The sequence below is a fragment of the Amorphotheca resinae genome, assembly GCF_003019875.1.
Source record: "Amorphotheca resinae ATCC 22711 unplaced genomic scaffold M430scaffold_10, whole genome shotgun sequence".
NCBI classification, from domain to species: Eukaryota; Fungi; Ascomycota; class Leotiomycetes; order Helotiales; family Amorphothecaceae; genus Amorphotheca; species Amorphotheca resinae.
Window position 1 is genome coordinate 594496 of NW_020194480.1, and position 13741 is coordinate 608236.

A 13741-nucleotide genomic window follows, 5' to 3' on the forward strand; every position below is an offset into this window, starting at 1 on the left:
TCTGACTTCCTCAGCCCCACCTTGATAGATTTCTCAGGTATCTTGCTTCTCAACTGCATCCGAGACGGGCTCAGCAGTATGAGTTTCAGCCACAGGTTCATTTAACTTCTTCTCTAAACCTCCTAAAAGATCCGGGAAGTCGCCGGCATCATCCTCGACAGCCTGGGCGTTGTCTGCTGGCGGAGCAGACTCAACGTTTTCTTTCTCTACAGTCTGCGGTTCCAGTGGTCGGGGCTCGGTCTCTTGTCCTTTCTGGCTTTCCACTGGCTCAGAAGGGGTAGCTCCAGCAACCTCCGACTTCTCTATAGGAGCGTCAATTTTAGGAGCAGTGATGGGGGCTATTTTGTTCCCATAATTATCAGAACTGTTGGTATTATCAACGGTGTCAAGTAACATCTCATCCTCTTCTTGTCCGGTTTCCATGGTTGCATCCACCTCAGTCATCGCAGGTTCGGGTGGGGTTGATTGGTGGATAGTAGGTGCGGTTTCCACAACCTCTCGCTGCACAGCTTCATCAATAGCAGCAGGCTCCGTTTTCTGGCCGGGTTCTTGTAGTTGGGCTGGAGAGGCGCCGGTTGGTGATTCGAGAGGGGATGCGAGGGTAGAAGTTGTTAAAGCCACATTCTTCAATGGACTTCCGGCTTTAGTCCCCATTCTTTCCCGATCAATATTAAGCATCGGAGGATTGGTAGACGCAACGCCAGTCATCTCGGTATCTAGAGGATTAACACTCGAAATCTCATCTGTCGCTGTGGCGCTACCAGATACAGGTGAAGGTGGTTGTTTAGAAGGTGAGTCGTGATTGTCGGGGGTCTCCTCGTCGTCATCTCCTTCTTCGCCCTCTTCTCCTTCCTCGCCTTCATCGTCATCAGATACTACCATTTGGTCATCAGCCTTCTCTACATCTTCATCCTTTATAGTTGCAGCGCCATTCTCATTCTCGGTTTTGACATCCTTATACGGAGTTAGTTGGTGCACCTAAGACGGATCTTAATTTCGATACTCACAGAAAGGGCAGCAGCTCCACCAGCTCCATCCGAACTTTGAGCAACGACTTCAGCGTTTGGTATCTGAGGGGCGCTAGTAGGAGCCATTGCCTTCTTCTTCTTCCCTTTCCCTGTGCTTTTTGGCTTCTTTTTCGGCGGCGGGCCTTTCCGTCTCGATGGGGCTGGGGGCGCAAGTGGTCCATCACCTAATGCCCTAGTGTTCGGATTTTGGATGATTGTTTGCGAGATTATTTCCCCTTCGACTTGCTGACCCTGCGGAACCACAACGTCCTGTATGTACTCATTGCCTGCTGCATCGATGCGTTTCACCGTCGCCTTGGAATATGTTGTTACCGTATCGGAGGATTGCGATGCCACTGTGATAAGGCCTTTCCTCCGTTTGGCTAAATACTCGACATCGGGTCCTTCCAGGTGACGCGGTACCTGCTTCCATGCCCTGGCCATAAAGCCTCTATTCTTTGGATCGTCATCCTTCTTCTCCACTTTATCTCCAGATATAGCCTCGGTGTCAACTTCTTCCTCCTCAGCTGGTGCCGGGCGCTTGAATATTCGGCCAGACCGCGCAGCGCGTAAGAGATCTTGACTGTGCTGGGGTAAGAGGTGAGAATCCTTGGGCATTCCATGGGGAAGTTCAACCGCCCAAGTATCGTCCTCCGCGGGGGTGCTATCTGGAGGCGGGGCCGGTGCCACCGTCACATAGTCGCGACGCCAATGTCGAACTGGTAGGCCTTCGAAAACATCGTGGTCGACATACCCCGTGCGATTTTGCCGTCTATTATTTTGAGGCCTATACTGTTTGTCGCGCAACTCAGTCTGGTGAATAATTCAGGCGCATCACGCATTGAACTTACAGGCGCAGGTGGTGCCATCTTCCCCTCAGTTCGGGCGTGAAGATGAGTATTTTCAGAACAGAACGCGCGCGCGCCAGGTCAAGGGGAGGCGCGATGAGATAGCAAACCGAGCTTCCCTGAATCCTGATGGCGAAGCTGTTGATGCTACGGTGGCCGAGCGCGCTTGTAGTGCATCCACGTGACAGCGGTCTCAGGGGTGGAAGGAAATAAGGTAGCGGTCGGTGGTCGTACACAATGATCTAAAAATGACATTTATTCTTTTAATAACACGGATTGAAAACGTTTGCCTGGCTACCTCCGTCAAAGTAACCCGGGTGTGCGGATGCTGTATACTCAAAGGCTGGTTGAGCGGGCGTCAACAAGGCAGCCAAAGCAGAGGTAATTGAAGAAGCTGGGGAAAAGAAACCACCAGATCATCAAACTGCAACCTATAACTTGTGCTCCGAGAGAGGCGCTGTAGGCGCATTTCCATTTCGATGCTGCTGTTCATAAAATATACTTGCTTGCCTCGCAAGAGACCCATCGAACTCCATATCTACAGGTGGTGTACAATTAATGCTCAGTGCTCAGGATCCCCATTCTCTTAGCATAACTTCACGCGCTTACACATATGGAATTCGTGCTCAGGAAATCCTTTCCCTCCTCAGTCCCATCTGTCAAGAGTTAGTTCCCTGCGTTCTCAAGACGGAAGGAACTCCTGCTTACCCAGTATCCTTCTGCCGAACTATATCATTCCTCCGCCCTCCTTGCTTGCCCTGTACAGGATATCAGTTAATGTCTTCTGAGCAATCGAGGAGAGACATACCGACTTGCCACCTTCCACCACTAATCGGTCCAGCTGGAAGAATTGGCTGATAACCGTTTGTCTCTGTGCCGAAAATATTAGCAGGCCTCCTTCCACTGTATGGCCATATCCAAGAGGATCCGGCTGCTTGGAGAGAGTATAAAGGACCCATCCTAACTCTTCTACGCACCTTCATGCTTTGGAGCTCCTTCAACCCCTTCTGTATCAATTGCTGAATCTCTCTCGGATCTTGAACGTCCTTATGCTCTCTGAACGCATCGCGCGTCCTCCTTTTCGCGTATTCTCTGAAGTTGTATGCCGCGAACTGATCGCCCTGCCGTAATAACTGACGGTACTGTTGTGATTGTCAGCGAGACTTCATAGGTCCATATCGTTGTTGGCGTAGCCTCGGTCAGAGGCACTCTTATGTTGCCCTCAGTGGCAAGAATGAAAACGAGGTTGTGGCACACATACCAGAGATCTTGCCTGCTGCGACGTTTCGCCCTTGACACCTTGCACGACTGACATCTTAGATAGATCTGGTAGAGGGATCGTTGTCAATCGAGGTTCACTTAAGCCCCAAAAAATATGAAGCTACAAGATACGCGGAGAAGGCGGCTTTTAGTCATCCTCGGCTTACGGAGATAGTGTATATCCGGTCTCTACAAGGAACATAGATAAGATAAGATCTTTTAGATCTATTTCACGTGACCTCCGCGGAGTTTATTAATCTGCTCCGGCTTACCTACTCCTGTATCGGCGGCGGAGGTGTCTGTGTAGATAGAACTGCCGTCGGTATAAAGAAAAATTATTCTCCTTGGCTTCGAGACCTGTTGCGCCATTCTCCCCTCCATTCCGTTTCCACCTCCAAACTCCTTCTTCTTGAGCCTTATCCAGCCCGTCCTCAGCCCGTTCAGTCCTTTTCAGTCTCAGCAAACATGGCCAATTCTCCCCACGGTGGACAATTGAAGTCAGTAACCGACATCAAGACCCATTCCCGACTGCGCTTTGTGCTGACTGTTCACCAGAGACCTCCTCGCACGAGATGCGCACAAGCATGACCAGCTTGCCGCAGAGGCCGAGAAGCTGCCTGCAATCGTCTTGACGGAGAGACAGCTTTGCGATTTAGAATTGATCCTGAGTGGGGGTTTCTCTCCTCTGGAAGGTGTGTTCCTCTTTTCTATAGTGGGGTAACCAAACTGCATGATCGACCCCGCCGCCAGGGCAAAGCAACCGTTTCGCTATTCTCGGAAGAAAGCAACACTGACTTCTCGGTCTTCACAATAGGTTTCATGAACGAAAAGGACTACAATGGGTATGGTCACTATTAATGCCATGAATGAAGCACCGACTCACAGTTCACAGCGTGGTCGAGAAGAACAGATTGGCAGATGGCAAACTCTTCAGCATGCCAATCCCTCTTGATGTATCGAAGAAACAGGTCGAAGAGCTAGGCTTGAAGCCAGGAGCACGAGTCACTCTTCGAGACTTCCGTGACGACAACAACCTCGCGATCATTACGATCGACGATGTTTACAAGCCGGATAAGTAAGTTCGCGCAGTCCTCTAATGCGTGAGCTAGTTCTAACAATCAACAGGGAAAAGGAGGCAAAGGAGGTCTTTGGTGGAGACCCAGACCACCCTGCAGTTAAATATTTGTACAACACAGCTGGCGAGTACTATGTTGGAGGAAAGCTTGATGCTATCAACCGTCTGGAGCATTACGACTATGTTGCTCTAAGATGTAAGATTCCCTACTCCAACCTTCCTTCTACAGATTTTGACAGCCCAAAGACACCCCAGCAGAACTTCGTCTGCACTTTGATAAGCTCGGTTGGTCGAGAGTTGTTGCGTTCCAAACCCGAAACCCTATGCACCGTGCGCACCGAGAATTAACGGTCCGAGCCGCAAGAGCCCGTCAAGCCAACGTTCTGATTCACCCTGTCGTCGGACTTACGAAGCCAGGAGACATTGATCACTTTACTCGTGTTCGTGTCTACCAAGCACTGCTCCCAAGATACCCCAATGGAATGGCCGTCCTCGGTCTTCTACCCCTAGCTATGCGAATGGGTGGACCCCGTGAAGCTATCTGGCACGCCATCATCCGAAAGAACTATGGAGCCACTCACTTCATCGTGGGCCGGGACCACGCTGGGCCTGGCAAGAACAGCAAGGGCGAAGAGTTCTATGGTCCGTACGATGCGCAACATGCCGTTGAGAAATACAAAGACGAGCTCGGAATTGAAGTCGTTCCTTTCCAGATGATGACATACCTCCCAGACAGCGATGAATACCGACCTAAGGATGAGGTCCCAGCAGGCGTTCGCACTCTTGATATCTCGGGCACAGAGCTTCGTAACAGACTGCGCACTGGACGTGAAATTCCTGAATGGTTCTCCTACCCCGAAGTTGTCCGCGTCTTGAGAGAATCGCACCCTCCACGCTCCGCACAAGGTTTCACCGTCTTCCTCACCGGCTACCAGAACAGCGGAAAGGATGCAATCGCTCGAGCCCTTCACGTTACCCTCAACCAACAAGGAGGCCGATCTGTGTCTCTCCTCTTGGGTGAGACTGTTCGTTCAGAGCTCTCCTCAGAGCTGGGATTCAGCCGTGCCGACAGAACGCGCAACATCGGACGCATCGCATTTGTTGCATCGGAATTGACCCGTTCTGGAGCTGCAGTGATTGCTGCGCCAATTGCTCCGTTCGAGGATGCAAGACAGCATGCTCGGGAATTGGTCGAGAAATATGGAGATTTCTACCTCGTCCATGTTGCCACCAGCTTGGAGTATGCTGAGAAGACAGATAAGAGAGGTATCTACGCGAAGGCAAGAAGGGGTGAAATCAAGGGTTTCACTGGTGTGGATGACCCATATGAGGTTCCTGTGAAGGCAGATCTCACTGTTGATATCGAGAAGACGAGTGTCAGAAGCGCTGTTCACCAAATCGTGTTGATGCTTGAGAGCCAGGGTTTGTTGGACCGTCTATGATCAAATGCCAAGAACTCGCATGATTTGGGATACATTTTTATGACAAACTTAGACATCGCTACATGAGCCGGATGCATTTATATTTGCATTTCGGTTCTTAGACATCTGATGGGGAGGAGCTGAAGAGTAAGAGATGAAAACAACATGAAAATTCAACGGTTAAAAGGGAAAAGACGTATCCAAGTAGATCTTGGATACATGAGGTCTGGCTGGTAAAGTTCTGATATTTGAGGGAAGTTGACAGCGATGTTATTGAGTTTATAGATCATTCCGTTACAATCAGAAGCTAGATTTCAGCAGTGGTTAGTGCTTCGTGCTTCATGCGTATTTTGACCAAAGTGCCAAATTACTCCCATTTTTCAACTTCGAACGTCCCTTTGGAGTTGTCTGGTATGTGATACGCAGAAGATGCGCAGCGGGGTCGTCAGTTCCTCGCGGATGGGCAAGGTTGCTGCGCCTCACATGTGCACCCGCGCAACAACAATACCGTATCTCAACATCCCATCTTTTTCCTCACTTCAAGAAGAAGAATCGTAGAGAGAGTCTGTCAATTAAACAGAAAATGGAATCCATTGATGGCCACAGCGAAGCCTGCTGCAACATCCCTCCGATTATTTCGAAAGGGTACCAGCACAAGGGAAAGTATGAGACCATTGGCGGCGGTCTGAAGACATGTATGTCCCCATACAATATCATCTCAACATGGCCCAATCCGACGCGATGGGGAGAAACCCCCTTTTTATACCCCATCTCCTAAGAATATCCAGATGTCACGGGTCCAGCCGATGCCAAGACTGCCATCCTCATCATCTACGACATCTTTGGTTTCTTCCCCCAGACGCTCCAAGGCGCTGATATCCTAGCCACATCGGACAAGGAACATTCCTACCAGGTGTTCATGCCCGACTTCTTCGAAGGGGAGCCTGCCGATATCGCCTGGTAAGTACCTACATAGCCCCTCTCTTTGCATTTACCGATATCCATGGATATCCAAGTAACTGAATACCCCAAAAGGTATCCCCCCGAGACAGAGGAACAGAAAACAGCGCTCTATTCATGGTTTCCCTCTCGCACGCCCCAAACTGCCGTACCCAAGATCCCCAAGATCTTGAAGGATATCGAGGATGTATACGGGAAGAAGACCTGGGGTGCCGTTGGGGTAATAATACTATTCCTATCTTATTCTTCCCCCCCCCCCCTTTCCCCTTACAACGAAGTACTGCCATTAACAACAGAGTCGATAGTTTTGCTGGGGAGGCAAAGTAATCTCCCTGGCTTCCGGCCCCGATACGCCGTTCAAAGCAACCGTCCAGGCGCACCCAGGAATGATCGACCCTGCTGATGCCGAGAAGATCACTATTCCTGTGTGCATGCTAGCTTCTAAGGATGAATCTCTAAGTGAGGTCGAGGCATGGGAGAAGGCCCTGAAGGTTGAGAAGCACGTGGAAGTGTTTGGCGATCAGATTCATGGGTGGATGAGCGCGAGAAGCGACTTGAAGGATGAGAAGGTCAAGAAGGAATATGAACGCGGGTATGGTATATTCCTGGGCTTCTTTGCCAAGTATTTGTAGGCGTGCGTTCTTCGGGTCTTCACCTGAAAACGCAACAGTAAAAGCTAAGGAATCATGGGAGGACCTGTTAATACAAGAATATTGATATTCAAGCTGCACGGTTTTCCGGATGTGACGCTAACAAGATTCATTTCCTATTTTACAGAGGTGCGCGGCCAAAATGAAATTCCAATGCTACATTTTCCCTTACCATACACAGGAAAGAGTCTACGCAGCAGTAGCCTCATTGCCTTCACTTGCAGGCTTTGCAGCACCGGCATCCGATTTTACGATACTCTCCTCCTTGCTCTCATCAGCCTTGACTTCACGTTGAGCGGCAGGCTTGTCTTGAACATCAGGCTCTGGAACGCCAACAGTCTCGCGGTCAACACCCTCCACATCTGGATGAGGTGGCGCGACACCCGCCTCCTCAGGGACGTGGATCTCGTTGCCTTGGGCGTCAACCATCCGAGTTCTGGTTTCGTATCGGGTCTTGAAACTGACTTTTCCTTCCAGAGCCTTAACTTGCTCGGGATCGAGAAGATTACCATCCTGATCTCTGTATTCAACCTTTTCTTCACGAGAAACTATACTGTGACCTAGCACATTGGGAGGCGGAGACACTAAGGCAGGAGCTTCTGATATGTGCTGGTCCTGTTGCACGAGGGGCTTCTGCTCACCCTGTGGTGGTGGCACAGCAATATCGGTTGCCACTGAAGGTGTGTCTGTCTTGTGTACTGCGTTTTGGATAATAGATTGAGTCGAATACTGGGAATACTAGGTAGGTCAGTATTGAAGCAATAGCTAACCCCGGTTCCCACGGCTTGGAAGTTTTCGGGACGGTATTACCTCGGTCAGGAAATTGTTGCAATCCCAATCCCAAGTTTCGAATAGCTTAACCTTCTTGCACGCGGACTGTGTCCATGGATTGCCATATGCGAGAGGGGAGTATAGTCCGAAGGCAACAATGCTAAGAGTCAAGAAAATAACGGCTCCGGTACGGCTGATGAAAGGGCGTTCCCGGAGGCCAATGCCAGGGATGCGGGCAGTGACATAGTCGTAGATCTGGCAGAGAGCGATGACGGAAAAGTAGAGGGCTGGGAAATAGTGATGCAAGAATAGTTGACGTTGCATGAGGTAGAACGGGAAGTAGTGGAACGCCCACCCAAGGACCGAGGTACCAACTTCATAGTCAAACCGTTTGAAGACCGTATTGTCGTAGTCCTTGAATCCTCTCTGCCATCTTAGAATAGCAAGACCTTTGAAGATTACGAAAATCGCAACAGCTAAGCTCGAGCTCCACCAGATAATAGGGTTGCCAATGAGGTAGATCTGACGATTGTTCTTGCCCCAGAAGTTGATGCCACGTCTGAGAATGGGCCAGGAGGGAGGTCGAGAGTCCCACGTATGAGACTCAACAAGACCGGCATTGGTTTGCCACATGACCTTTTGCAACTCCCAGAACTTTCCAAAGAATCCAGGGTTCCGGTAATTTACTTTCTCTGCGGCTTCACCCAATTGAGGGTGATCGTTCTGTTCGATGTACCATATGGAATTTGGTAGAGTTCCGCCCTTGGCACAGGTGACTTCTTGTTGTTCTGAAGCCCACTCAGGGAGCTTGACCTTGTGCGAGAATAGAACGCAACCGGTCATAACGTGGACAAGCTTGAACTTCGTTTCGATAGTTCGTAGGCGCTTCTTAGCTTCTTCCCCGTCTGACATCTTCTTGACAATTTCAACCCGGAAATAGTCATTTGCATCGCCCTCGAAGCCTTCATATCCATATGCAGAAACCTCATTTTGCCAGTCAGCCTCGGTGACAGGCGGTCGAACATCGTGAGAATGGAGTCGGCGGCTAGTGGCCATATGGAGCAGCTTGATAGTATCCCCGTCCTTAATGAAGTTTGGTGGACTAAGTGCATCCCACGCAAGCGAACCGTTTATCGCCTCTCCATTGACACCTAGAGGTTGAGTCATATTCTCGAGAAGCCAAAGATTGTTCTCATCCTTATGCGGGTAGAGGGTGATTTGCTGCTGCTTGCTTCCCGTTGGGTACATAAGGTTGTGGGAGTGCAGATAACCTCCCTGCGTATTATAATGCCTGATAGTGACCCGGCTACCTAATGCAACGTCGGCAGGGACATCTTGCATAGCTTTTGAATTAAGAGTGGCTTGGAATTCTGAACTCATGAATCCGTCTCCATCCCCAGGGTTTACCAGGCAGATGAAATGAATGGCGAACATAGCCAAGTAAAACGTCACAGGTATGACAATCAGGCAGAAGATACGAGCAACCAGATGTTTGGCAAAGATACGCTATTCAGATCAGCAAAAATCCACGCTTGTAGAGAGGGATTCTTACCGGTGTCACAGTCTTCGTGTCTCCAAGCAATACCCACAATTGTATGACAGTCAAGCTTCCAACCCAGGCAATCGTAAAGAGGCCTACCCATTTCACGCTTACCGTCGCACCGAGACCAAGGCCAGTCATAGCAAGCCAGAACCACCAAGTTGGCTGAAAGGCCTTGGATGGTCCCTGTTCATGCTGATTCGTGAATGACGTGAATGCCAATCCGGTGAACGCGGTCATTATCATGAGAGGGGAGTCGAGGAGGATCAATCGAGCTTGAGTGAGGAGACCGTTTTCTGAAAACTGTTAGCAATTCCCAATTTCAGACCAGGAGATAGCTTCTACCAAAAATGATCAAACCAGCTCCCATGGCAGCTGTCATGGTTCTGCATCCAGCAGCCTTCAGAGTCAAGAACATCGTCGGGACCAAAAGGATACCACAGATGGCTGGCAGCATCCTCATGGCAACGTATGGTACTCCTGGCTCAAGGTAGTCCTTGCCAATATCCTTGAAATCAAACTCTCCATCGAATCCAGCTAGCCAACCAGCAAGTGTGAGAAGCAGTTTTGCAAGGGGAGGATGGACGTCCATGAAGAATTTCCCTTTGATGTACTTTGATGCGAAACCACCGAAGCTGTTCAAGGGCGCAGGTCAGCTTTTGGGCAATGAAATGATGGGCATGTAATGCGTACTGGACTTCATCAAAGACCACACTGCTAGGCTGGTATATTCTGAAGAGTCTCACAATGGCTGCCACGATTGTTACGCCTATCATAACCCGATAGTCTGATCCTGGGAGTAGAAACACATCTCTGTCCTCCACACCCTCCGAAGTATAATCGTCATGTTTCTTGCTGGGGGCCGCTGGCGACGAGCGGACAGACGTCTTCGGGGACGATGATTTTGCAGATCGGCCCATGGTTGATGGTTAAGGAAGGGTCCAAAGGAAGAGAGGGTTTGAGGCTCAGGACTGAGGAGCTTTTGCAGCCCCACGCGTCAAACTCCTGAAGATGCGCCAATTACCCACGAAGTCGTCACGATGCGTTAAAGAAAGTAAAGAAGGAGCCGCAAAGATTATTAAAAGTGGTGCATTGAAGTTGTCGAGCAGCTTCTCAGAGGGAGAAGGTAGGGTGAGGTACAGTTTGCGCGATGCCCCTTGCTAGGTGTTAGTTTTCCCGAGTTAATGACACGACACCTTCACCTTTCGTAGCGACGGATGCGCGGGCGTTGGTTCTCTACGACTTATTCTGCTACATACCTAGGTACTATACTAGGTAACCTTCAAGACTGAATAGCTGGACAATTGGGTAATTAGGCCATGATTAAAACTTGATCTTGCCTTCTAGGTGTTGTTGCTCTACATTCATGTGCTCTTCTATCGCCGCACGTACACTTCATGACAAGTAGGGCCTAGAAGCTACCTTACTTTTTTCTGTTATTTTTAGATCTCGTCAACCTCCGGACGGTCCTTCACGTTACCCCGTGTTTTATATCACGTGCAGAAATCTTCTACCCACCTACCTAGGTAGGTAGATAGGTAGGGCTGAAGAGGCTCTGCAGATGGCTGATGCGAATATCATGGTGTTTCGCCAGATAAGGAGACTGGCACTTTGAGATCCTTTTGGTTTTGAGCAGAGTTACATGATTTTCCCAAGGAAGAGTACTCGGCATCCCTGTAAACCTCTATCTATATTAGCTTTCGCAATTTACAACTCTGACTTCTGTCGCCCATTTGCTCTATTATTTCTTCATCAATGGTCCTATCTTCTCAAAGCTATCCTCCATGTTTTAATAATAATCCTACATCCGTCAACCGCCCCCCACGACCTATCCCCCCCTTTAAGTGAAATCTTCAGTGGCATCACGGTATCCATGACTGACAGCCTGAGCCTCTTTTGCTTCTTCCCAGACAATCTCCCGACGTTTAAAGTCGGGCCATGGTTCAACAATTCTGGTGACCACACAAAATATATAGAGACATGAAGTAGAGAGAGAAGACATGCTTCACTTTTACAATATTCTGCATTTAATTTGGCTAGTGCTTTTTGGGTTCTTTTTTGGGGAGGGGGGGGGGGGGCGGCGAGGCGGGGTCTGTAACCTGACTGTTGACGCATATATCTAGGTAGATAAGGTACTGTACCCGGATGACAAGGCTTTGATAAGATTTGAACTTAGCAAATCGAACAAAACCAACGATCCGTAGAAGAAATGGTAAGGGTGTCTGCCCGGTGATTTCCAGAAACTCGACGCAAACACGAAGAGATATGTATACTGTCTTTGATCACATCGACCTGAGCCACCTCGTCACCTTTATTCTTGGATCCGAATTTGAGCGGACCATCAAACCAATTTCTATACGTTGACCAGATAAGGTAGACAAGAGCTGGAAACGTGACATTCAGTGCGAATATGGCTCTTCAGGTGAGGGACACCCTTCCGCATTTTCATTCAAGGGCAAAATTTGGTGCTCACGATAACTGATCAGCAGATAGATCTTGGGGGATCTATTTATTCAATCAGAGATCGTATCTACATTTGATGGTTGAACCGCTTGGAAGTATCCCCCGTCTATCATATACACAAAGTACAATCGCTTCTTCCCCTTCTATACTCCCGGTATCACTATTCTCCTTCCTAACCTAGTATCCCTCCTTGCCCCACTTGTTGTATTTCTCGTGCAACTCCTAGACATTATGTGTCAGCCCATTCGTAGTAGATAGAACTAAGAGCAATGTCCTGTCCAAGCTCGAATAGATGTCGTCGTGTAAGACAACACAGAGAAAATTTCACACTACACCTCATCTGTCCAGACTCTTATCAACTGTGAAATGTATCTTACCTTGGGTAAGTTGACGTTAGGTATAATCACGCTGTGAAGTGCGCTTGGAGCCTCCCTAGGTGGGTTCTTGGAATCACCCTGGGGGTGATACTTGTATTTACTGAAGTCCTCCCCGGCGTTGGCCTTAGAGCCCTCGCCCTGCCATGGCATGCCGCCAGCGGCAACATTGACCTTGGTCTCAGATGTTGCGGAGGTGGGCTTTGAGCCTGCAATGAGAGGTCAATTGATGTTCGTGTGTCGCCGCCGGTCGTAGGGCATCTTACCGAGATAGTATCCGGCCAGACCAAAGGCTCCGGACATGATTCCCATGAGGATCTGCAAATAGGTCAGCATGGAAAGGTAAAATTAACGGTGAGAAGCCAATTGTAGCCGGAACAAGAGCGCAATGGCGGAATGGAGCTTACGTAGAGTTCCGGATCTCTCTTTGCCCCCTTGTTCAAGAGGTGGCCGTCGGCCTTGAAGGCAGCCTTGCTGGCTTGCGAGGCGATCTTACTTGCGGCTTGTGCTGACATGATGCGGAGTAGTTGAAAGTGCAGTGATGGTGGTGGTAGAAGCTCGAGAAAGAGTGGTACGATGTATCCGTAGGTAAATTGAGGTTGGCTCGGCAAAAGGCGTCACTTCGAAGTCAGGTGATTGTCAGAGCCCGAAATCATGAATGCCTGAGGTCTCGATGTCGGTGGAAGAATCCAGAGGCTTGAGAAGGTGGCTGCCTGAGGTTCTCTATCATAATGCACTTCGATTCTTCGAATGTACCTTCGGAGTAATAATTGGACCCTTCTCGCGACCTCCCACAGGAGTCAAGGCTCGCGCCCACATGGTTGTCCTCTTCTATCCCGTGCTCTGTAGCATTTCCTCCGCTGCAGCCTGCTCTGCATGATTATTGGCAAAGTGATGGGTTGTAATGAGGCCCTCGATCGCGCAGACTCGCGACCACACATGGCGCGCGAACCCTTGCCCATGGTCCCAAAGCGTTGGGTGGATGGGCGTCGGGCAACTGCTATTGGCGGCGCTTGGACAGAAACATAATCTCTTCCCCTTTTGTGACGCAGGGTACTGGGTACAAGGTTTATAGCTGTGTATATTGTCCTCTCCTGCACGATTTTCCCTCCCCGTACGAATCTTCCTTTGATCATGCACTCCTTACCGCGACATACAGCACTCTACTAATTAATCATTCTATCAATTCTCTTTCTTCGATTCTTCCATCCCCATGAGCCGTCTCTGCGCTCTTCCCTTTCACACGTCCAGCTCGATTCCCCGGCAACCAACAACATTAGACAGTCCAGGAACCACACGTCTGACCTCCACGCGATTCCGCTGTATATGGTTTGAAGGCATGTCGTGAGACTACAAAATCATCTAGAAGAGA

General features: G+C 49.5%; 6 protein-coding genes across 6 annotated transcripts; 2 read left to right on the forward strand and 4 right to left on the reverse strand.

Moving 5' to 3' along the window:
• Nucleotides 1-33: 33 nt before the first annotated feature.
• M430DRAFT_21484 (hypothetical protein) lies at nucleotides 34-1876 on the reverse strand (the record flags this gene model as incomplete). The annotated part of the gene is made up of 3 exons (XM_024864520.1): nucleotides 34-954; nucleotides 1008-1799; nucleotides 1859-1876. The coding sequence occupies 3 exons, from the start codon at nucleotides 1874-1876 to the stop codon at nucleotides 34-36; spliced, it is 1731 nt and encodes a 576-aa protein (XP_024718389.1).
• Nucleotides 1877-2501: 625 nt separating this feature from the next.
• Nucleotides 2502-3196, reverse strand: M430DRAFT_60638 (hypothetical protein; the record flags this gene model as incomplete). Its single annotated transcript, XM_024868870.1, has 5 exons — nucleotides 3117-3196; nucleotides 2833-2997; nucleotides 2664-2726; nucleotides 2564-2613; nucleotides 2502-2511 (listed from the first exon to the last, which is right to left on the reverse strand). The coding sequence occupies exons 1-5, from the start codon at nucleotides 3168-3170 to the stop codon at nucleotides 2502-2504; spliced, it is 342 nt and encodes a 113-aa protein (XP_024718390.1). The 5' UTR covers nucleotides 3171-3196.
• Nucleotides 3197-3498: 302 nt separating this feature from the next.
• M430DRAFT_125909 (hypothetical protein) lies at nucleotides 3499-5871 on the forward strand. Its single transcript, XM_024861968.1, has 6 exons — nucleotides 3499-3612; nucleotides 3671-3807; nucleotides 3930-3957; nucleotides 4008-4190; nucleotides 4241-4386; nucleotides 4437-5871. The coding sequence occupies exons 1-6, from the start codon at nucleotides 3581-3583 to the stop codon at nucleotides 5630-5632; spliced, it is 1722 nt and encodes a 573-aa protein (XP_024718391.1). The 5' UTR covers nucleotides 3499-3580; the 3' UTR covers nucleotides 5633-5871.
• A 279-nt stretch (nucleotides 5872-6150) lies between these two features.
• M430DRAFT_68630 (hypothetical protein) lies at nucleotides 6151-7406 on the forward strand. Its single transcript, XM_024869365.1, has 4 exons — nucleotides 6151-6306; nucleotides 6400-6571; nucleotides 6647-6791; nucleotides 6877-7406. Exons 1-4 carry the CDS (start codon nucleotides 6195-6197, stop codon nucleotides 7201-7203), a joined length of 756 nt encoding a protein of 251 aa, XP_024718392.1. The 5' UTR covers nucleotides 6151-6194; the 3' UTR covers nucleotides 7204-7406.
• Nucleotides 7407-7410: 4 nt separating this feature from the next.
• Nucleotides 7411-10689, reverse strand: M430DRAFT_144614 (glycosyltransferase family 39 protein; the record flags this gene model as incomplete). Its single annotated transcript, XM_024862899.1, has 5 exons — nucleotides 10226-10689; nucleotides 9878-10167; nucleotides 9545-9828; nucleotides 8032-9498; nucleotides 7411-7959 (listed from the first exon to the last, which is right to left on the reverse strand). Exons 1-5 carry the CDS (start codon nucleotides 10450-10452, stop codon nucleotides 7411-7413), a joined length of 2817 nt encoding a protein of 938 aa, XP_024718393.1. The 5' UTR covers nucleotides 10453-10689.
• Nucleotides 10690-12086: 1397 nt separating this feature from the next.
• M430DRAFT_44328 (hypothetical protein) lies at nucleotides 12087-12907 on the reverse strand. Its single transcript, XM_024867690.1, has 4 exons — nucleotides 12777-12907; nucleotides 12636-12687; nucleotides 12373-12578; nucleotides 12087-12217 (listed from the first exon to the last, which is right to left on the reverse strand). Exons 1-4 carry the CDS (start codon nucleotides 12882-12884, stop codon nucleotides 12173-12175), a joined length of 411 nt encoding a protein of 136 aa, XP_024718394.1. The 5' UTR covers nucleotides 12885-12907; the 3' UTR covers nucleotides 12087-12172.
• Nucleotides 12908-13741: the final 834 nt, after the last annotated feature.

What these genes read in the sequence shown, in the direction of transcription:
- M430DRAFT_68630 (XM_024869365.1), top strand. Translation starts at nt 6,195, where the DNA reads ATGGAATCCATTGATGGCCACAGCGAAGCCTGCTGCAACATCCCTCCG. An exon ending in TGGCGGCGGTCTGAAGACAT is followed by an intron (nt 6,307 to 6,399) that starts GTATGTCCCCAT and finishes AAGAATATCCAG; the next exon opens with ATGTCACGGGTCCAGCCGAT. An exon ending in GAGCCTGCCGATATCGCCTG is followed by an intron (nt 6,572 to 6,646) that starts GTAAGTACCTAC and finishes ATACCCCAAAAG; the next exon opens with GTATCCCCCCGAGACAGAGG.
- M430DRAFT_44328 (XM_024867690.1), bottom strand. Translation starts at nt 12,884, where the DNA reads ATGTCAGCACAAGCCGCAAGTAAGATCGCCTCGCAAGCCAGCAAGGCT. An exon ending in AGAGAGATCCGGAACTCTAC is followed by an intron (nt 12,688 to 12,776) that starts GTAAGCTCCATT and finishes ACCTATTTGCAG; the next exon opens with ATCCTCATGGGAATCATGTC. An exon ending in TCTGGCCGGATACTATCTCG is followed by an intron (nt 12,579 to 12,635) that starts GTAAGATGCCCT and finishes CTCTCATTGCAG; the next exon opens with GCTCAAAGCCCACCTCCGCA.
- M430DRAFT_125909 (XM_024861968.1), top strand. Translation starts at nt 3,581, where the DNA reads ATGGCCAATTCTCCCCACGGTGGACAATTGAA. An exon ending in GGGTTTCTCTCCTCTGGAAG is followed by an intron (nt 3,808 to 3,929) that starts GTGTGTTCCTCT and finishes TCTTCACAATAG; the next exon opens with GTTTCATGAACGAAAAGGAC. An exon ending in GATGTTTACAAGCCGGATAA is followed by an intron (nt 4,191 to 4,240) that starts GTAAGTTCGCGC and finishes AACAATCAACAG; the next exon opens with GGAAAAGGAGGCAAAGGAGG.